The 21,863-nt window shown below is 36.1% G+C and overlaps 1 protein-coding gene across 3 annotated transcripts; it reads right to left on the reverse strand.

The window, feature by feature from the left end:
- LOC110271071 lies at positions 12,289-21,063 on the reverse strand. Of its 3 annotated transcripts, none has more exons than XR_002361139.1 (3): positions 20,350-21,063; positions 20,067-20,256; positions 12,289-12,342 (listed from the first exon to the last, which is right to left on the reverse strand). XR_002361139.1 is itself a non-coding variant. In XM_021121174.1 (2 exons), exons 1-2 carry the CDS (start codon positions 20,820-20,822, stop codon positions 20,229-20,231), a joined length of 501 nt encoding a protein of 166 aa, XP_020976833.1. In that variant the 5' UTR covers positions 20,823-21,063; the 3' UTR covers positions 19,575-20,228. The 3 variants fall into 3 exon arrangements, 1 of the variants encoding a protein (XP_020976833.1); XR_002361138.1 differs by lacking the exon at positions 12,289-12,342 and adding an exon at positions 16,604-16,642; XM_021121174.1 differs by lacking the exon at positions 12,289-12,342 and having other exon boundaries at positions 19,575-20,256.

Here is a 21,863-nt window from a genome sequence, read left to right on the forward strand (position 1 = left end):
AATTACTATAAAACACTTTAAAATGTTAAATTATAAAACCACACAATAAAGAGGTAATATAAAATCGTCATAGTTTAAAGTTTTAGTTAATATATGAGGTGAAATATTCGATAGAGTAAATTTTTATTCTCAACTATTCTAAAATATACAAAAAGTATTTTCAGAATGATAATGCTTCTATTTTATTTCTTTAAAAGTTTTGAATGTCGTCTATTAATTTATAATATTTTTAATTTAATTTTTTAAATTTATTATGACAAAATAACGATATGATGAAGTTTTTGTCCGCTAAAATTGCGAAAATATTTTTAAAAATTAGTTTATTCATTGTACTTTATTTTGTTTTTTTTTTTTGTGTTAATGTTATATTCCATACATTATTAAATTTTAATTTGATAATTTTTTTATCATCAAGGACTTATTATTTAGTTACTGTAATTTAAAAAAAAAAAATACAAACTTTAGATGTAAAAATAGAATAAGATAAATAGTACTTGTCCTTTGAATTTTTTTTAAAAAATTAAAAATTAGTACTCAAAAATAAAATAAACCGTAAATATAAAATACCAATCACTTGTATTATCATGACGTCTATTATTATTTTTCAAAAAGTACCTGTATTTGGCAATGGAATTGGCATAGAAATTGTATCAACTTCCTTGTCAAATCTTCTCACGATGATTTGCAGATATCCCTTTCTTAGTAAATGCATGTCAGAACCAAAAGATAGCAAGATGCAGGAAAAAGGATCGACAACAATGAGGAATATTTATAAGTGGAGCAGTTATTTAATTTCCTCACAATTGCAGCAGTTATTTAATGGGTTAATGACTTTTTTTTAATTATAAACAAAAATGTATTATTACTATTTTGTCCATAAATTTAATTTGTAAAATGAATTATTTGAGGACAAATGGTGTCTATAAAAATTGGACACCAAACTCTGGTATTGGCTTTATATATTGGTATAGATAGTCTCTAAACCGACAAAAATCCCTTCGTACAAGCGTTTTGGTTGTCACAAGTAACAAACCCCTTTGAAATTGATAACCGAGTATTCAAACCTCGGGTCATCTTCTCAAGGAATTGCAGTGAGGTACGTTCTTATTATTGGTTATGGAAAAAAAAAGTATGTTTTGGGGTTTTATTAATGTATAAGATAAGAAGCAACAATAGTAAATGGCAGAGGAAATAAAATAATAACAATAAAAATAAACTATTGGCAAGGTATTAGAAATTGGAAGTCCGGACTTAGTTATCCTGAGTTACTAATTTCTTAACCAAAGCCAAGAATGTAGAAAACTAAATTAAAATCACAAATATCTGGAATACCTCAGATAAAATACATTCAAAGTAGTAAAATCTAATATGGAAAAGTTCATAAGCCAATTGGGCAACACAAGTCAAATACAAAAAAAAAGCATTAGAGTATCTGAAAGTAAAAGAGAAATATGAAGAAAAGGAATATTAAACCTGGGATTGAGAGTCACTCCTAAAACTAAGAGAAATCCTAAATCATAATCCTAAGAGAGAGGAGAGAACCTCTCTCTCTAAAAAGTACATCTACTCCTAAAATTATGAATTATGAGAGCCTCCTCATGAATGGATGTATTCCTCCACTTTATAGCCTCTAATATGTGTTTTCTGGGCCGCAAACTGGGTCAAAAACAGTCCAGAATTCGCTGGTTTTGAATTTTGCCACGCTGGATTTCCGTCACTGCGACACGGCCGCATGGATCACGCGGTCGCATCGCCTAGCCTCAGGGAAACTATATCATATTATCTATCAAATCGAAGCCCCGGACGTTAGCTTTCCAATGCAACTGGAACCGCGTCATTTGGACCTCTGTAGCAAAAGTTATAGCCGTTTGAGTGCAGAGAGGTCAGGCTGGATAGCTTAGCAATTTCTCCAACTTATTTTATTCCTTCCACTTTTGCATGCTTCCTTTCCATCCTCTAAGCCATTCCTGCCTTATAATATCTGAAAACACTTAACACACATTTCAAGGCATCTAATGGTAATAAGAGAGGATTAATAATAAGCAAATATAAGATCAAAGAAGCATGTTTTCAACCAAAGCACATAATTAGGAAGGCAAATGTAAAACCATGCAAATAGTATGAATAAGTGGGTAAAGAGTTGATGAAAACCACTCAATTGAGCACAAGATAAACCATAAAATAGTGGTTTATCAATAACCATAGCTTGCTTCAAGCCGACAATCTCCGTGGGATCGACCCTTACTCACGTAAGGTATTACTTGGACGACCCGGTGCACTTGCTGGTTAGTTGTGCGGAGTTGTGAAAAGTGTGAATCACGATTTCCCACACCAAGTTTTTGGCGCCGTTGCCGGGAATTTTTTGAGTTTGGACAACTGACGGTTCATCTTGTTGCTTAGATTAGGTAATTTTATTTTATGTTTAAGCTTTTTATTTTAATTTTCGAAAAATTCAAAAAAAATGTGTTCTTCAGAATTTTTAAGAATGAATTCTAGAGTTTCATAAGATATGTTGAAGCCTGGCTGGCTGTTAAGCCATGTCTAATCTTTTGGACCGAGGTTTCCACTTATCTTTGCAGGAGCCTTTTGGTTCCCATCAATTTGGCTGTTGTATGTAATGCTCTGCTAAAGCTTGGCTGGCCATTTGGCCATGTCTAATTCTTTTGGACTGAAACTTTAGACTAACATTGCATGATTCCTGGAATTCTTATTAAAAATTTTGTATCTCTCTATTTCTTTTTCCAAAAAAAATTTTCGAAAAATATACAAGAAAATTAATAAAATCATAAAAACCAAAAATATTTTGTGTTTCTTGTTTGAGTCTTGTGTCAAATTTTAAGTTTGGTGTCAATTGCATGTTTTAATTTTTCTTTAATTTTTGAAAATATATGCATTGTATTCTTCATTGATCTTCAAGTTGTTCTTGATGATTTTCCTTGTTTGATCTTTAAATTTTCTTGTTTTGTGTCTTTTCTTATTCTTCATATGTATTTTTGAATTACTAGTGTCTAAAGTTTAAAAATTTTTAAGTTTGGTGACTTGCATGTCTTTCTTTTCTTAAAAATTTTCAAAAATGTGTTCTTGATGTTCATCTTGATCTTCAAAGTGTTCTTGGTGTTCATCTTGACATTCAAAGTGTTCTTGCATGCATTTTTTGTTTTGATCTTAAATTTTTATGTCTTGTGTCATTTTGTTGTATTTCTCTCTCCTCATCAAAAATTTAAAAATAAAAAATAATATTTTTTCCTTATTTTACTCATAAATTTCAAAATTTTGGGTTGATTTAGTCAAAAGTTTTATATTTTAGTTGTTTCTTGTTAATCAAGTCAAAATTTCAAATTAAAAATTCTATCTTTTCAAATCTTTTTCAAAATCAAATCTTTTTTCATTTTTCTTTCATGTTTTTCAAAAATTCTCCAAAACTAATTTTCAAAATCTTTCTCTTATTTGTATTTCATATTTTTCGAATTTATTGCTAACATTTAATCTTTTGAGTAAAAAATTTTTCAAGTTGTTACTTTCCTATTAAGAAAGGATCAATCTTTAAATTCTAGAATTATATCTTTTAGTTTCTTGTTAGTCAAGTAATCAACTTTAATTTCAAAAATCAAATCTTTTTAATTTCCTTTTCAAATCTTTTTCAAAATGAATTTCAATCATATCTTTTTCAAAATTTAATTTCAAAATCCTTTTCTAACTTCTTATCTTTTCAAAATTGATTTTCAAATCTTTTTCAATTAACCACTTGCCTTGTTTGTTTAATTTTAAAAAAGTTTACTATTTCTTATCTTTTCCAAAACCACCTAACTACTTTTCTCTCTCTCTAATTTTCGAAAACCAACTAACAACTTTTTCGAAAATCTTTTTAATTAATTAATTTCTTTAGTTTTCAAATTACTTTTATTTTTTTCTTAATTTCGAATTCTAACTAATAATTAAAATAAATACAAAAATATTTTTATTTTATTTTAATTTTCGAATACTCCTTCTCTCTCATCTCTTTCTATTTCTTTTATTTATTCACTAACATCCCTCTTCTTAAAATCCGAACTCTCTCCCTCTCTTTGTGTTCGAATTCTCTTCATTCCCTCTCTATCTCATTCTTCTATTCTTCTCTTCTTCTACTCACATAAAGGAATATCTATACTGTGACATAGAGGATTCCTCTTCTTCTCTGTTCTCTTCTTTTTCATATTAGCAGGAACAAGGATAAGAACATTCTTGTTGAAGCTGATCCTAAACCTGAAAGGACTCTGAAGAGGAAGCTAAGAGAAGCTAAGGCACAGCACTCTGGAGAGGACCTAACAGAAATTTCGAAAAAGAAGAAGTTATGGCAGCTGAAGATAACAACAATGGTGGAGATGCAAGGAAGGTTCTTGGTGACTTTACTGCACCAACTTCTGACTTCTATGGAAGAAGCATCTCAATTCCTGCAATTGGAGCAAACAACTTTGAGCTTAAGCCTCAATTAGTTTCTCTAATGCAGTAGAATTGCAAGTTTTATGGACTTCCATTGGGGTTAATACCGAGGTCTACAGGCTTATGCTTTTCCCCTTTGCTATAAGAGACAAATTTAGGACATAGTTGGACTCACAACCTAAAGAAAGCCTGAACTCTTGGGAGAAGTTGGTCAATGCCTTCTTGGCCAAATTCTTTCCACCTCAAAATTTGAGCAAGCTTAGAGTGGAAGCCCAAACCTTCAGACAGAAGGAAGGTGAATCCCTCTATGAAGCTTGGGAAAGGTACAAGCAATTGATCAGAAGGTGTCCTTCTGACATGCTTTCAGAATGGAGCATCTTTTGTATATTCTATGATGGTCTGTCTAAATTATCCAAGATGTCTTTGGATTACTCTGCTAGTGAATCTCTTCATCTGAAGAAGAAGCCTACAGAAGCCCAGGAACTCATTGAAATGGTTGCAAATAACCAGTTCATGTATACTTTTGAAAGAAATCCTGTGAATAATGGGACAACTCAGAAGAAAGGAGTTCTTGAGATTGATACTCTGAATGCCATATTGGCTTAGAATAAAATATTGACTCAGCAAGTCAATATGATTTCTCAAAATCTGACTGGAATGCAAGCTGCTTCCGGCAGTACTAAAGAAGCTTCCTCTGAAGAAGAAGCTTATGACCCTGAGAATCCTGCAATGGAAGAGGTGAATTACATGGGAGAATCCTATGGAAACACCTATAATCCTTCATGGAAGAATCATCCTAATCTCTCATAGAAAGATCAACAGAAGCCTCAGCAAGATTTCAATAATAACAATGGTGGGAGAAATAGGTTTGGCAATAACAAGCCTTTTCTATCATCTTTTGAGCAACAGACAGAGAATTCTAAGCAAAGCCTCTCTGACTTAGCAACCATAGTCTCTGATCTATCTAAGACTACTCTCAGTTTCATGATTGAAACAAGGTCCTCCATCAGAAATTTGGAGGCACAAGTGGGTCAACTGAGTAAAAGGGTGACTGAAACTCCTCCTAGTACTCTCCCAAGCAATACAGAAGAGAATCCAAAGAGAGAGTGCAAGTCCATCAATATAACCAAAATGGCCGAACCCATAGAGGACGAAGAGGCAGTGATTTCCAGTGAGGAAGACCTCAATGGACGTCCACTGGCCACCAAGGAGTTCCCTAATGAGGAACCAAAGGAATCTGAGGCTCACATAGAGACCATAGAGATTCCACTGAACTTACTGTTGCCATTCATGCGCTCTGATGAGTATTCTTCCTCTGAAGAGGATGAAGATATTATTGAAGAGCAAGTTGCTCAATATCTAGGAGCAATCATGAAGCTGAATGCCAAGTTATTTAGTAATGAGACTTGGGAGGATGAACCTCCATTGCTCATCAATGAACTGAATGCTTTGGTTCAACTAAAGTTAGCTCAGAAGAAACCGGATCCCGAAAAGTTCTTAATACCTTGTACCATAGGCACCATGACCGTTGAGAAGGCTCTGTTTGACCTGGGATCAGGAATAAACCTCATGCCACTCTCTGTAATAGAGAAACTAGGGATCTTTGTGGTACAAGCTGCAAGATTCTCACTAGAATTGGCATACAAATCAAGGAAACAGGCTTATGGACTTGTAGAGGATGTCTCAGTAAAGGTTGAAGGCTTGTGTATCCCTGCTGACTTCATAATCCTAGACACTGGGAAGGATGAATATGATTCCATCATCCTTGGAAAACCCTTCCTAGGCACAGTAAAAGCTGTGATTGATGTGGACAGAGGAGAGTTAGTCCTGCAATTGAATGAGGACTATCTTGTGTTTAAGGCTCAAGGATCTTCTTCTATAACCATGGAGAGGAAGCATGAAAAGCTTCTCTCAGTACAGAGTCAAACAGATCTCCCACACTCAACGGTCTCTGTGAAGCTCTCTAAGAGCTCACTGTCAAGCTATTGACATTAAAAAAGCGCTTATTGGGAGGCAAGCCAATGTCATTTAATTATATTTATTTATTTTCCGTTGTTATTTTATGTTTTCTTTTGGTTGATGATCATGTGAAGTCATAAAAATAGCTACAAAATAAAGCAAAATAAAAAAAGCATAAAAAACAGCACACCCTAGAGGTCAGGCTTATTGGCGTTTAAACGTCTGTAAGGATAGCAGAATGGGCGTCTAACGCCCAGTCTAGCAGCATTCTGGGCATTTAACGCCAGAAATGGTAGCCAAACTGGCGTTAAACGCCAGAAAAGGGGCACTGGTGTCTAGCTGGCGTTAGACGCTAGAAAGGGGCATCAGCCTGGCGTTTAACGCTAGAAAAGAGTGTCTAGCTGGCGTTAAACGCCAGAAAGGGGCAGCAGACTGGGAAAGGTAGCAGAGCCGGCGTTAAACGCCATAATTGGCACACAAAGGGTGTTTAAACACCAGAATAGTGCAGGGAGCAAAATTCCTTGACACCTTAGGATCTGTGGACTCCACAGGATCCCCACCTACCCCACCTCTTCTTCTCTCCTCTTCACACCTTTCCATAACACTCTTCTCCAAGTACCCTTGACCAATCATATCAATACCTCTTTCCCAAACACCATTCACCTATCAAATCCTACCCACTTCCCTATAAGAAAAAGCTGATTCCCAAAGTCCCCTTCATGCTCAAAAAGAGTGAATATCCGGAGATCCGACATGAGATTCAAAGAAGAGGTTGGAAAGCTCTTGATGACTAAAATTCACACCCCATTCAAAAATTGGTGAATTAGTTCTTTTGCCAAGCGCATCAAAATTATCGTCAAGTAATAACCCACAGTAGAGTGGGATCGTATCCACAGAGATTGGCAAATTCGAGCAGTTTTAATTAATTGATGAATTAGTCAAGCGGATCAATAAGATTGTGAAGTGCAGAATTATAAATGACATAAATGTAAATGACTAGAATATAAAGAAAAGCAATAAAATACAGAATATAAAGAAAAGCAATAAAATGCAAAAATAAAAATGGCAGAATGTAAAGTGCAGAATCATAAATGACTTGAATGTAAATGGGAATGGGGGATTGCTGAATGTAAAATTAAGCTGTAAAGAAGTGGATAGATAAGAATGGGGAAATTCATTGAGATTGGGAGATGTTGTCTCTTTGGATCAAATCTAGCTTATATCCTCTTCAATCATGCAACTCATTGACCTCTTGGCAATCATGATTGATTGAGCCCCAATCCCTTGGTGACACAATCTCTCAGATCTTGATCAATAGCTAATTTCTTGGTCTAATTGCTCATGAAGAGAGATATGCTTGGTCCCTGATTATATCACACACCATTATAGGTCCAAGTAGAGGGAGGATTATATGTCACATATCCAAACACCAAAACCCAGATTCTACTCAAGTGTGAGAAGGGATTTCAAGCATGGTTTCATGTTTCCTTTCCCAAGGTTCCCATGAAACCCAATTGCATTCAATCTCTTTCCCAAGATAATTGAACACTAAGTATTAAGAACGAAATTCCTTCTAGCAAATCAAAGAGAAGATGAAGAGAAGAAGAATTTCATTATTATCAATCCATCAAGTATAACAGAGCTCCCTCTCTCAATGAGATGGAAGTTAGCTACTCATAGCTCAAAAAGTACTCAAAAGTGAAGTGTAAAAGTGGATCTAAAACTGACTACTTAACCTCCTTCTTCAGTACTCCTTAGGGGTATTTATACTACTCCTAGTAAAATAAAAGAATTACAAAAGTGAAAAAGAAAAATTACATTTTGGAGGGAAAAGAAGCTCAATAAGTGTGATCTCCCAGCTGGCGTGTGATTGGCGCTCTAGTGGCGTGTCACGTGCCCTTCAATTTTGCTTGGCGTGCCACGCCCAACCCTTCAAGTGGCACGCTCGTCTCTTTAGCAACCTTGGCGTGCAACGCCTTCGAGCTCAAGTGGCACACCATAGTGGAATTCTTGTGTTGGCATGCCACGCCTTCGAACTCAAGTGGCTTGCCCTTTGTGTTTTTCACTTATCTTTGCCTCTGGAAACTTAAACTAGCGTGCCATGCCCTTGCTTTATGCTTCGCTAAGCTTCTCTGGAAAGTTGCACTAGCGTGGCACGCCCAGGGTCTGGCGTGCCACGCCCTTTATGGGTGAGTGGTTCCTCTGTTTGGCGTGCCACGCCACGAACTCAAGTGGCACGCCCCAATGCTTCTTTGGTCTCTGAATGGCACTGACGTGCCAAGTCTGGGATTCAAGTGGCACGCCTAAGTGAAGAATAGTGAGTGGCATGCCCCTTGTAATTAGCCTCCTTCATCCTCTCTAGAAACTTATACCAGCGTGCCTCGCCCAAAGGTTGGCGTGCCACGACCATGATCTTGTCTTGGTTACAGTAGTTGGCGTGCCACGCTTCAGCCTTCAAGTGGCACGCCATAGTGACATGCTTGGGTTAGCGTGCTATGCCTTCGACACCAAGTGGCACACCCAGTCCTTGCTTTTGTTATCTTTGTGCATTGGCGTGCCACGCCTGACTGCTCAAGTGCACGCCTAAGTGAGGTTGAGAGGTTGGCGTGCCACGCTTTCGACTTCAAGTGGCACGCCCAGTCTTCAATTGCCTTCAGCCCCTTCTCTGGATAATTGTACCAGCGTGCCCGCCATGCTATTCAAGTGGCACGCCCATGGATTTGTGAACTCTTCAAGCTTGGCGTGCCACACCTGGGTTCTCAAGTGGCATGCCCAAGTGACTTCTTGGAGCTGGCGTGCCACGCCTTCGATACCAAGTGGCACGCCATAGTGGAGGTTCTTCTTGGAATGGCGAGTTGGCGTGCCACGCCCCTTTACTCAAGTGGCACGCCCATAGTAGTTGATGGGTTAGGCATGCCACGCCCAACCTGGCGTGCCACGCCCCTTTCATTTCCTCCATTGTTGCTTTCTAGAATTTTGTACTAGCGTGCCACGCCCAGTCCCTGGCGTGCGATGCCCACATGCATGCATGGATCTCCCCTCTGGAATTTAGTACTGGCGTGCCACGCCTAGCTCCTGGTGTGCCACGCTAGTGCATTTTTATGGCGTTTGCTCCCAAGTGGCACGCCAGTTTCACACGCCCAGCTTCTTGTTTGTCTTTTACCCATTTTTGATGCCTTTTTTACCTGAAATTCAGCACAACTCATCTCAAAGTAGTGTACCATAATATTCATCAAATAATGCATGAATTGTACTGATCAAATGAGATTTATGCTCTTTTATGGTCTTCTTTATGCAAGAAAGAAGGGTAGATGATGCAAGTCATCACAACACCAAACTTAAGCTTTGCTTGTCCCAAGCAAATCAATGTGAGTAAGCCTTTATAACTTGAGGCCTTGGCTTTGAATGATTGCAATACAACTAAGAATAAAACTAAGTGTTCAACACATGTATGAATGTTTTAATGTCATGAAAAGCTCTTGGATCCTTGAGGGTTCTTTCAGGTATATGCTTTTAGGGGTCCTTTCTATTGATTGTCACCTTGAAGTAGTAAGGGTTGTTTTGATTTCTTGACCACGACTCTAAGTGTTTTGTCTGAAGACAACCCTTTAATTAGGCTTTCAATTAGCACTCCTAAACCAGTTGGTTTTAGGGTACTAGGTGTTGAGATACCCCTAAGAATTTACTTGCCCAGGTCTCTTCTTGACACATCTTCACCACAAGCATCTACTAAGATCTTTAATTCCTTTTGAGCTTTTTAATGTTTCTTTTTCCATCCCAGTAGTTGATGCTCAAAGCCCTGGGCCTTTATTGCTTACTACCTCTTGGTTCTATGGATATTCAAGGAATACCCCTTAACCTTCCCTTGTTATACCTTCTAGGACTAGTTCCTCTCCATGACTCATTTTCTTTTTATTTCACCCAAGGTTCTACACTTAGTTTCTTATTTCTTAGTTTGTTTGATGATCTCTCTTGGCCTTGGTCTCTCTTATTGTTTTTGCATAACTCACAGTAACTCTTATGGAGACAAGCTCTACTTTTATTTATATTGAAATGAAGACTTGAAATACATGGCATTTTATTTCTTATAATAAAAAACTCATAAAGACTTCAAACAGGAATTAAAACTAAGCATAAAACATAAACTATCCTAGCATGATTATTTATTCAAAAAAAGTAAATCAACAAAAGCTTAAAACAGGATTTCAGAAATTAGAAAGTGTCAACTATGGGACTCAACAACCTTGAGCAGCTTCATCTTTAGTTCATTGGCCCCTTCCCTTTGTCCTTCTTCTTGGAAGGGGAGGAGCCACCTTCATCTGGCTTGGAGGAGCCTTCTTGTGCTTTGGCATCCTTGGGCTTCCAAAATCCTAGCCTCCTCATGTAGGATTTCACATTTTCTTTGTGTTAGTATGCTATTTCTTCTTACCTTGAGCTGAGTTCCTCCAATTTCTATATATAGGTGGGGTAATTGGGGTTCATGTTAGCTACTGCATTGCACAGGTAGCTCAACTTTGTTTGTGCTTAGCAATCATATTCCCCTCTGGCTACAGTCCTTGCTTCATAAAGGTGTCTGAATTCAGCAAGACTCTCCATTTGTTGTAATTATCGTTCCAGAATCATTCCTAAGCTGCCCTGCATCTCTCCCCAGTTAATCTGATCTTGATGCTCCTTGAGGTTCTCAAAACCTCCTTGGAGTTATTGAATGTTCTGGTTGACTTGACTCCAATGTTGTTGTTGAGTCTCCTTGAGTTGATTGACATCTTCCCTCAAGTGGTGTAGGTCTCCCTTCATTTGGTGTACATTTCCTTGTAATTGCTCCCAATTGAATCCCTCTGGAAATTACTGATATTGGTATTGTGGTGGTGGCTGAAGTGCCAGGAAGTGAGGTTGCTCTTCTGCCTCTTCCTCTTCTTGTTGTTATTGTGGTCCCTGAGCATGAGCTCTTCGTTCTCTGGCCCTGTGGAGTGGGTGAACAGCTACAACCTTGGCCATCTTTTTGGCAGTTATGAACTTGTCTTGCTTCACAAGCACCTCATCAATGATCTTTTCAACTCCAGCCTCATCACATAGCCTCTGTATAATGCTGGGGAATGCCAACCTTGAGTTGTCACTGGTGCTTTTCAGCACTTTGTTGATGTTGTTGGCGATCATCTCCCCCACGTTGATGTTCTCTCCCTGGTCACCTCTGAAGTGTTGGATGTGAGGATTAGAGACCTCCTCACAAATTCTAGCCACCCTCTAGCTTGGGGGTTCAAATCTCTTCTCCTCAATTGGTTGGGATCCTTATCATTGATCCAACGCACATTCAGCACACAAATTTCATTCAGGATCTCATCAAATCCAGGGTCTTGCTGCTTCATTCTTTCTTCATAGCTCCGGGTGGAGCTTGTCCTCTTTACCATTAGCATTCTTTCTATGCTAGAGGGGATGTAGTCAATAGACTTCCCCCTTACATAGCTAATGTGGCCATATTGTTGCCCTGGTTAAGGCACTGCATTAGCATAGAATTCCCTCACCAAGCTCTCTACCACTTTCCTTGGTGGGTTGCATAGAAGTGACCAACCCCTATTCTAACGACCCAACTTCCAGAACGTCATGATTGTACCGAAAGTAAGGCGTTACCAACCTGCTTTCCTTTATTAACTATTTACTATTAAGCCTTTAGTTCGATATCGCGATTCAATTTTAGTAAAAATACCAGAAATTTTTTTGTTTTTATTAATTAAAATCATATAGCAAACATCACCAAGTAATAATAATCACATAATTATTAATAATAGTAACATTATACAAAAGAATTTAAATAAAATTCAGGTACAACTCCTATCCCTCTGCATAAAATAAAACCTTAAGCAGTAAGAGCGAGGGAATTCTATGAAAGAATCTCAAGTCATAAACTTAACTCGTAAATAAATTCTAGAATCGCCCGCAGCTTCAAACTGAATCTTCGTACCTGTGTCACTGAAAGGGTGGAAGATTTTGGGGTGAGAACAAACCACACGTTCTCAGTAGAGAATGGGAATGCCGTAAAAGTAATGATTAACATGCAAATAATTAACTTTGCTTAATAAACCATATTTGTTAAATCCCTTGAAATACTTTTTAATCTTACTTTAGATAAATAATTACTTTCTTTAAATCTCTAAACCCAAAACAGATCTCAATCGCAAAACTTGTCATATTAAATATCGTTCAGCCACATAATTGATTCTCAGTCATAACGACAGATATTTAATCATCTCTTTCCATTCACAAACTACTAGCACAAGTAAGAAACTCAATTCAATACGCAAAGGAATCACAATAAGACAAACAGCACAAAGAAGTAATACAGGAAAACACAACCAAATGTAAATGCACAACCAATATGATGCATGTCTATCCTAAGCAGGCCATGAGCTCACGTGTCGGTTTACACCCTGCAGCCCGACATTACCTAGGAACAAGTCCCAGATATGGCTTCCCTTTGTGTCCTTAGTGCATATGTGTCGGGGGTAAGAATACCACTCCTTCGTGACTACCGGCAGTCGGCGCAAAGCCCGACCCCATAATATACGCACAAGGGGAAACAATGATCCTCAGTTCGTGGGCGTCCCCGAGATCATTTCACAAACAAAACAGAGATCTTCAGTTCGTGGGTTTTTCCCCGAGATCAATACACAATAACATAGCGATCTTCAGTTCGTGGGTTATACCCGAGATCAAGACACAGCAAACAATGATCTTCAGTTCATGGGCTATACCCGAGATCAACGTACAACAATTCATGGGTTATTCCCGTAATCAATGATTATCAGTCCGTAGTTTTTTTCCGCATATAAAACAAATCACAATCTAAAGGTTTTCCCCGAGATCAATGATCATTCAATTCGTGGGTACTTCCCAAATTTTACCAATTATCAATTAATGGGTTTTTCTCGTAGTTAAACAACTAACAGTTCGTGGGGTTTACCCATATTTTATCACTTTTCATTTTCCTTTCTAAAACTCAACAATCCATATATCAGTTCCCCATTCTCTTTTCCCTTTGAATCCTTAACATATTTTCTTAAACCTTTCTTACATCGGCAGTCTAATTTCAGTTTTATTTTAAAAATATCAAACGAATTCGGAATTACGCAAACCTTATATCCACGCGTCCTTCTCGGATTAAGTTTCCTATTAAACCAAAAATCACAGTTTTTCGCTGGCTCTAGCTTCGGGAATATAAGCAAAACCGTGACTGCTCTATAGTGCCTTAAAACCAGAAGACAGTAGCAGCGTACAACATTCGAAATTTCATATAAAATCCAAATTAAATCCAACAACCTTCAAAATTAATGTGGTTAAACATAACTTATCCAAATTTCTTTCTGAATTGGTTTCAGGGTCATACCATTTTTAATGAAGGAGTTACGTAACTTGGAATTTAAGTAATTTTCTGCTGAAGACTGTTTTACAAATCATTGAACACAACCTCTTCCAAGTCCCATAATTCACTTATTAAAATATGGAATACCCTGAAATTTAAATCATAATAACTAAACATATTCAAATTTCACCTCCAATTGGTTGCATCTCAATACCATTCCAGAAATAAAAATTATAAAGTCTTAAATTTACTGACTTAGAAAACAAAACCTGATTTTTACTGCATAATACGTCTTACTTTAAAAATCCATATCTTTAAAACCACAACTCTAAAAATTCTAAATTTTTATGAAATTAAAGCACTAGGACCAAAGTTTAATTTAAAATTGGTTCCATTTCAAAATTCAAACTGGAGAATGTTTAATAGAGGAAACAAGTCGCTGCTGTCTTAAGCGTCCTGCAGAAAACCAGATTTGGCATTCCTAATTCAAAAATTTACCATAAATCATAAACTTAATGAAAAAGCCTCAAATTCACCAGTCCAGCTTCCTATATTCCAAAGCTTAATCCAGATTTGGTCCCACACAATTCCGATCATCACAGTATTAGTTTTAGATTTTCAAAGTCTCCGGCTTCATTTAAAAGTAATGCAGAAAATCAAGTTTTATATTTTAACTTTGAAAAATCTTAACTAGTTCTATAGTTAATTCAAACTTCCCAAAATTGAATCCCAACAACAACTTTAATTACAGTTTACTCAGTCTTTACTTTCAAATCATTTCGATTATCGTTGAATAACTGATTCACTTCCAAAGTCATCTTTTAATCTCAAAAAAATCATATTTTCAGCAACTAGTTTAACATTTTAAGATTCAATCTTCCAATTATTCCTTAAGCCCAACTTCAATTAATCACTAACTAAACCCATTACAATAAACCAACTCAACAGCAATAGTTTCAATTTGACCCATCAAAATACCGAAATCACAATAATCTCTCATCAAACAATTTATAATTCAATCTCACAAAATCAACAAATTCAACCGAAGTTCCAATCAAAAATCTCAATCATTCCAATCATAATTTCAGCCACACAACTCAACTAATTCAGTATAATCACACAGAGTCAGAAGTTTTCAACAATTCCATCCATATCAGAGAACACAATATCAATTACAACTTCAAACACTCACAACAAAGCCCAAAGACATTCACAGCCTTAACCTGAATTCAATAATCCAATTGAAGCACTAACACATCATCAAACTTACTCCAAATTTCACAACCTCTACCATCATCACAATAACCCCAAACCAAACACAAATCTAACTCGGTTCACCAATTATCATTACGACAACTTTTCAATAGTTAACTCATCAAATCAAAATTTAAAAAGTATTATCAAATGAATCACCATTCACAGCCACATTTAATTCCAGTCACAGCTCAAAATATTCACAACAACTAACAAATTTCAAATGCATTTCAGGTCATTCATGACAATTAAGAAATTCTAAACTATTGTTAACCATTTGCACTTATTCAAATAACTTGGTGGGCATTCTAAATTAAAAACGTTAAATCCCCTACCTTAATTAGTCAACTCACGGAATTCACTAAACGCAGCTGCTCCATTAGCAGTTTCCAGATAATTCATTCAAAATAGAATTTATTTACATTAAATTATACAATTATTCTAATTTTTCAATGATCAAACTTATAATTTCAATTATACCAAATATCCAATAAAGATTATATAAAAATTCTAATTAATTTAAACTTCAATTATCATGAAAATGTATTTAATTACCTTTAGTAAAATAATTTTCTTAAAATAAAGTTATCAACAAATATAATAAATCACAAATAACTAATCATTTGATTTTCAAATACTAGGGTTGTTACATTCTACCCACCTTAGAAAAATTTTCGCCCTCGAAAATTGTTATAAGAAAATAAATTTAAACTCAAATCAAAGAAAACGGAATCTATGAACAAAAATATAAGCATGGTCAAGAATGAAGATTCAGAAATAGTCAGATAAGTAATTAGATTTACAAGCAAGGAAAGGTATACAAGAACAATAAGTTAAGGTTGAAAGATAAGCAAGTTATATGCTGACGAGGAAATCCAAAACAAGGAATTCAAATGAAAATAATGAAGAGATAACACAAGTTCACGTGGCACGAATAAAGGTTATACGTTGAATCAAAGCTAACTTCACAACTAACGCTCCCAAACCCCGTGAATCGCATTACCTATTACTTCTATTTCGTCTATGATAACCTATTAGTGTTCCCATATACATGAATCATTAGTATTAAGTTGGCCAGACCTAATACCATGAAGCATGCAATGGTAAACCAACAGTGTTAATCATCAGACAGTCATGCATATAAAACACAAACTCTTGTTATCAGAACAAGTCACAAAGCATGACAGACACGCAGAGTATGCAATGAAGCATAGTCAGTCCATTCCCAAGGCTCTAACAGGAATGAACTGCTCTGATACCATATTGTAACGACCCAACTTCCAGAACGTCATGATCGTACCGAAAGTAAGGTGTTACCAACCTGCTTTACTTTATTAACTATTTACTATTAAGCCTTTAGTTCGATATCGCGATTCAATTTTAGTAAAAATACCAGAAATTTCTTTGTTTTTATTAATTAAAATCATATAGCAAACATCATCAAGTAATAATAATCACATAATTATTAATAATAGTAACATTATACAAAAGAATTTAAATAAAATTCAGGTATAACTCCTATCCCTCTGCATAAAATAAAACCTTAAGCAGTAAGAATGAGGGAATTCTATGAAAGAATCTCAAGTCATAAACTTAACTCGTAAATAAATTCTAGAATCACCCGCAGCTTCAAACTGAATCTTCGTACCTGTGTCACTGAAAGGGTGGAAGATTTTGGGGTGAGAACAAACCACATGTTCTCAGTAGGGAATGGGAATGCCGTAAAAGTAATGATTAACATGCAAATAATTAACTTTGCTTAATAAACCATCTTTGTTAAATCCCTTGAAATACCTTTTAATCTTACTTTAGATAAATAATTACTTTCTTTAAATCTCTAAACCCAAAACAGATCTCAATGACAAAACTTGTCATATTAAATATCTTTCAGCCACATAATTGATTCTCAGTCATAACGACAGATATTAATCATCTCTTTCCATTCACAAACTACTAGCACAAGTAAGAAACACAATTCAACACGCAAAGGAATCACAATAAGACAAACAACACAAAGAAGTAATACAGGCAAACACAACCAAATGTAAATGCACAACCAATATGATGCATGTCTATCCTAAGTAGGCCATGAGCTCACGTGTCGGTTTACACCCTGCAGCCCGACATTACCTAGGAACAAGTCCCAGATATGGCTTCCCTTTGTGTCCTTAGTGCATATGTGTCGGTGGTAAGAATACCACTCCTTCGTGACTACCGGCAGTCGGCGCAAAGCCCGACCCCATAATATACGCACAAGGGGAAACAGTGATCCTCAGTTCGTGGGCGTCCCCGAGATCATTTCACAAACAAAACAGAGATCTTCAGTTCGTGGGTTTTTCCCCGAGATCAATACACAATAACATAGCGATCTTCAGTTCGTGGGTTATACCCGAGATCAAGACACAGCAAACAATGATCTTCAGTTCATGGGCTATACCCGAGATCAACATACAACAATTCATGGGTTATTCCCATAATCAATGATTACCAGTCCGTGGGTTTTTTCCACATATAAAACAAATAACAATCTATAGGTTTTCCCCGAGATCAATGATCATTCAGTTCGTGGGTACTTCCCAAATTTTACCAATTATCAATTCATGGGTTTTCCCCGTAGTTAAACAACTAACAGTTCGTGGGGTTTACCAGTATTTTATCACTTTTCATTTTCCTTTCTAAAACTCAACAATCCATATATCAGTTCCCCATTCTCTTTTTCCTTTGAATCCTTAACATATTTTCTTAAACTTTTCTTAACTTTCTCAAGCATTCGTTCGCAAAAATCTCAATCATCAATTCAGTTCATAATCTCTGCTTTAGCAACCTTGAGTCAAGCCAACTTTAAAACTATTTTTCAGTTTAGTCCTCTATCAAAAGACTCAAGAAAATCATTTATTTTAATTTCATTAAACACCTTTCAAAACATAACCTCTCATTAGAAGTAATCAAATAAAACTTAAATAATCATTTTTCAAATCCAAATCTTCTAAAATAACTTCTCAAATAAAACCTCAAATTTTATAAAATTTCGGCAGTACCTCCCCTAAAACTCGAACTTAGCCACCCTTACGGGTTCCCTCTTTCTCAACATCTCATCAAACCTTTCTCAACAATTGCCACAATAATATATTCTCAAAAATATTTGATAATAGTATAGAAAATATATTTCTCAAATTCCATATCCAAGTAATCACCAAAACAACATCGGCAGTCTAATTTCAGTTTTATTTTAAAAATATCAAACGAATTAGGAATTACGCAAACCTTATATCCACGCGTCCGTCTCGGATTAAGTTTCCTATTAAACTAAAAATCACAGTTTTTTGCTGGCTCTAGCTTCGGGAATATAAGCAAAACCGTGACTGCTCTATAGTGCCTTAAAACCAAAAGACAGTAGCAGCGTACAACATTCGAAATTTCATATAAAATCCAAATTAAATCCAACAACCTTCAAAATTAATGTGATTAAACATAACTTATCCAAATTTCTTTCTCAATTAGTTCCAGGGTCATACCGTTTTTAATGAAGGAGTTACGTAGCTTGGAAGTTAAGTAATTTTCTGCTGAAGTCTGTTTTACAAATCATTGAACACAACCTCTTCCAAGTCCCATAATTCACTTATTAAAACATGGAATACCCTGAAATTTAAATCATAATAACTAAACATATTCAATATTCACCTCCAATTGGTTGCATCTCAATACCATTCCAGAAATAAAAATTATTAAGTCTTAAATTTACTGACTTAGAAAACAAAACCTGATTTTTACTGCATAATACGTCTTACTTTAAAAATCCATATCTTTAAAACCACAACTGTAAAAATTCTAAATTTTTATGAAATTAAAGTAATAGGACCAAAGTTTAATTTAAAATTGGTTCCATTTCAAAATTCAAACTGGAGAATTTTTAATAGAGGAAACAAGTCGCTGCTGTCTTAAGCGTCCTGCAAAAAACCAGATTTGGCATTCCTTATTCAAAAATTTACCATAAATCATAAACTTAATGAAAAAGCCTCAAATTCACCAGTCCAGCTTCCTATATTCCAAAGCTTAATCCAGACTTGGTCCTACATAATTCTGATCATCACAGAATTAGTTTTAGATTTTCAAAGTCTCCGGCTTCATTTAAAAGTAATGCAGAAAATCAAGTTTTATATTTTAACTTTGAAAAATTTTAAATAGTTCTATAGTTAATTCAAACTTTCCAAAATTGAATCCCAACAACAACTTTAATTACAGTTTACTCAGCCTTTACTCTCAAATCATTTCGATTATCGTTGAATAACTGATTCACTTCCAAAGTCATCTTTTAATCTTAAAAAAATCAGATTTTCAGCAACTAGTTCAACATTTTAAGATTTAATCTTCCAATTATTCCTTAAGCCCAACTTCAATTAATCACTAACTAAACCCATTACAATAAACCAACTCAACAGTAATAGTTTCAATTTGACCCATCAAAATACCGAAATCACAATAATCTCTCATCAAACAATTTATAATTCAATCTCACAAAATCAACAAATTCAACCAAAGTTCCAATAAAAAATCTCAATCATTCCAATCATAATTTCAGCCACACAACTCAATTAATTCAGTATAATCACATAGAGTCAGAAGTTTTCAACAATTACATCCATATCAGAGAACACAATATCAATTACAACTTCAAACACTCACAACAAAGCGCAAAGACATTCACAGCCTTAACCTGAATTCAATAATCCAATTGAAGCACTAACACATCATCAAACTTACTCCAAATTTCACAACCTCTACCATCATCACAATAACCCAAAACCAAACACAAATCTAACTCAGTTCATCAATTATCATTACGACAACTTTTCAATAGTTAACTCATCAAATCAAAATTTAACAAGTATTATCAAATGAATCACCAATCACAGCTACATTTAATTCCAGTCACAGCTCAAAATATTCACAACAACTAACAAATTTCAAATGCATTTCAGGTCATTCATGACAATTAAGAAATTCTAAACCATTGTTAACCATTTGCACTTATTCAAATAACTTGGTGGACATTCTAAATTAAAAACGTTAAATCTCCTACCTTAATTAATCGAAACCGTCGAATTTAAATGCAACGATCCCCTTCTTTTTCCCAGTTTACAACAGCCAATGTGGCCGGAACAGCAGTAGTAGCCTCACTTCTTATGGGGCAGCAACAACAATGACAATCGTGCCTATCCCAATCACTTCTATAGCGGTGACATCAGTGGTTCCGGATAAGGACGATAACACTAAACAGAGACATTAACATATACTTATTGTAATCAAAACAAAATATGGTAGAGAAATAGATTCGGGAAACCAAGCATGAGCAAGAGTGTTACAGTTTCAAGAATGGAATTGGGAACGCAGAGGAAGCTACTGTCAGGCAATAGCAGTGGCGCTTCCCTTCAGGCCTGATGGTGGTAGAAGCTGACTTCAGTGCTGGTGATGCTGGACAGAACGACGAAGGAAACAGAGGGCATGAATGGCGGCACTGGAACGACGGCGGCGGAACCTTCGCAGTGGTGGTCGTAAACTGGTGGCGACGGTGGCGTGGAGCGCAGCTCCTCTTCTTGGTGACGACCCTGACCCACGTTCGTTCTCTCTCTCTGCTGGCCCTCAATGACGATGGTGGGCGAGCTCCAGGGCAACGACGGTGACGGCGGGACAAGACGCGATGGCAGCTTCTCCTCGGCGGTGGCGAGCTCGCAGCAACGGCGACCATGGAGGCACGGCGGGACGAGGTTGAACAGCGACACTGCAGCTCACGAGGATGACGACGATAGTGACGATGACTCTGATGGTGACGGAACATGCGGCAGCGCGAGCGGAGTTGAACGGTGGCAGTGCGACGGTCACAGTGGCAGCGGGGCAGCAGCTCTTCCCTCTCTCTTTTCTCTGCTCTTCGTGCTCTTTCTCTCTGCGTTTCTTTCTTCTTTTGTGTGTGTGTGTGGTGGTTAGGAAGAAAGGAGGGTGGAGGCTGCGTTCAGAGGCTGAGGAAAGGGAGAAAATTAGGGTTAGGGTTTCTGGAATTTGGGAATTAGGGTTTCTGATTCAATTTGGGAATTAGGGTTAGAAATTAGGATTTTATAAAATAATAAGGATAGGTATGAATAGATATTTTGATAAAATTGGAGGGTAGAGTAATTTTAAAATCAAATATACTCTATTAAAAATATTTAGAAACATTATTTATCAACATATTGCTAAGTTCAATCAATTATTTCTAATTTAAATTATAAAATGAACAAGTTAATTATATTTTGTAAAGTACAATTTAAATTCAAATATCAATTTTCTAGATTAAATCATACAAATTTCTATTATTTTTCAATTATCAAACTTATAATTTCAATTATACCAAATATCCAATAAAAATTATATAAAAATTCTAATTATTTTAAACTTCAATTATCATGAAAATGTTTTTAATTACCTTTAGTAAAATAATTTTCTTAAGATAAAGTTATCAACAAATATAATAAATCACAAATAACTAATCATTTGATTTTCAAAAACTAGGGTTGTTACACCTATTGTTGATCTCAATGTTGATTTCAATATGCTCATTCCTCCCTAGTTGAAACCCAACTTCTGGAATGATCTCCCTCTCACTCACCCAACCATAGAATTGATTTTGGTTGAATACGGAGAGGGACTTGTAGTCATTGAAAGAGCTTGAGGATCCAGAGGTTGGTTCCTTGATTTTTCTTTTCTTTGAGGCTGAGTTTTTTGGTGGTACCATGAGGTTGAGAGAGTGTGTTTGATGTTGTGAAATGGGGTTGCAAGAAAGAGTAAGCAAAATAAGGTTTTGCTCCAACACAAAACTTAGGACTTGATTGTCCCAATCAAGAGA

This window comes from Arachis ipaensis, chromosome B04 (genome assembly GCF_000816755.2).
Source record: "Arachis ipaensis cultivar K30076 chromosome B04, Araip1.1, whole genome shotgun sequence".
NCBI classification, from domain to species: Eukaryota; Viridiplantae; Streptophyta; class Magnoliopsida; order Fabales; family Fabaceae; genus Arachis; species Arachis ipaensis.

Coding starts and splice junctions, on each gene's coding strand:
- LOC110271071 (XM_021121174.1), bottom strand. CDS start 20,822: ATGTTCCGTCACCATCAGAGTCATCGTCACTATCGTCGTCATCCTCGT. Junction 20,257..20,349: donor CCAATTCCATTCTTGAAACT/GTAACACTCTTG, acceptor GTCTCTGTTTAG/TGTTATCGTCCTTATCCGGA.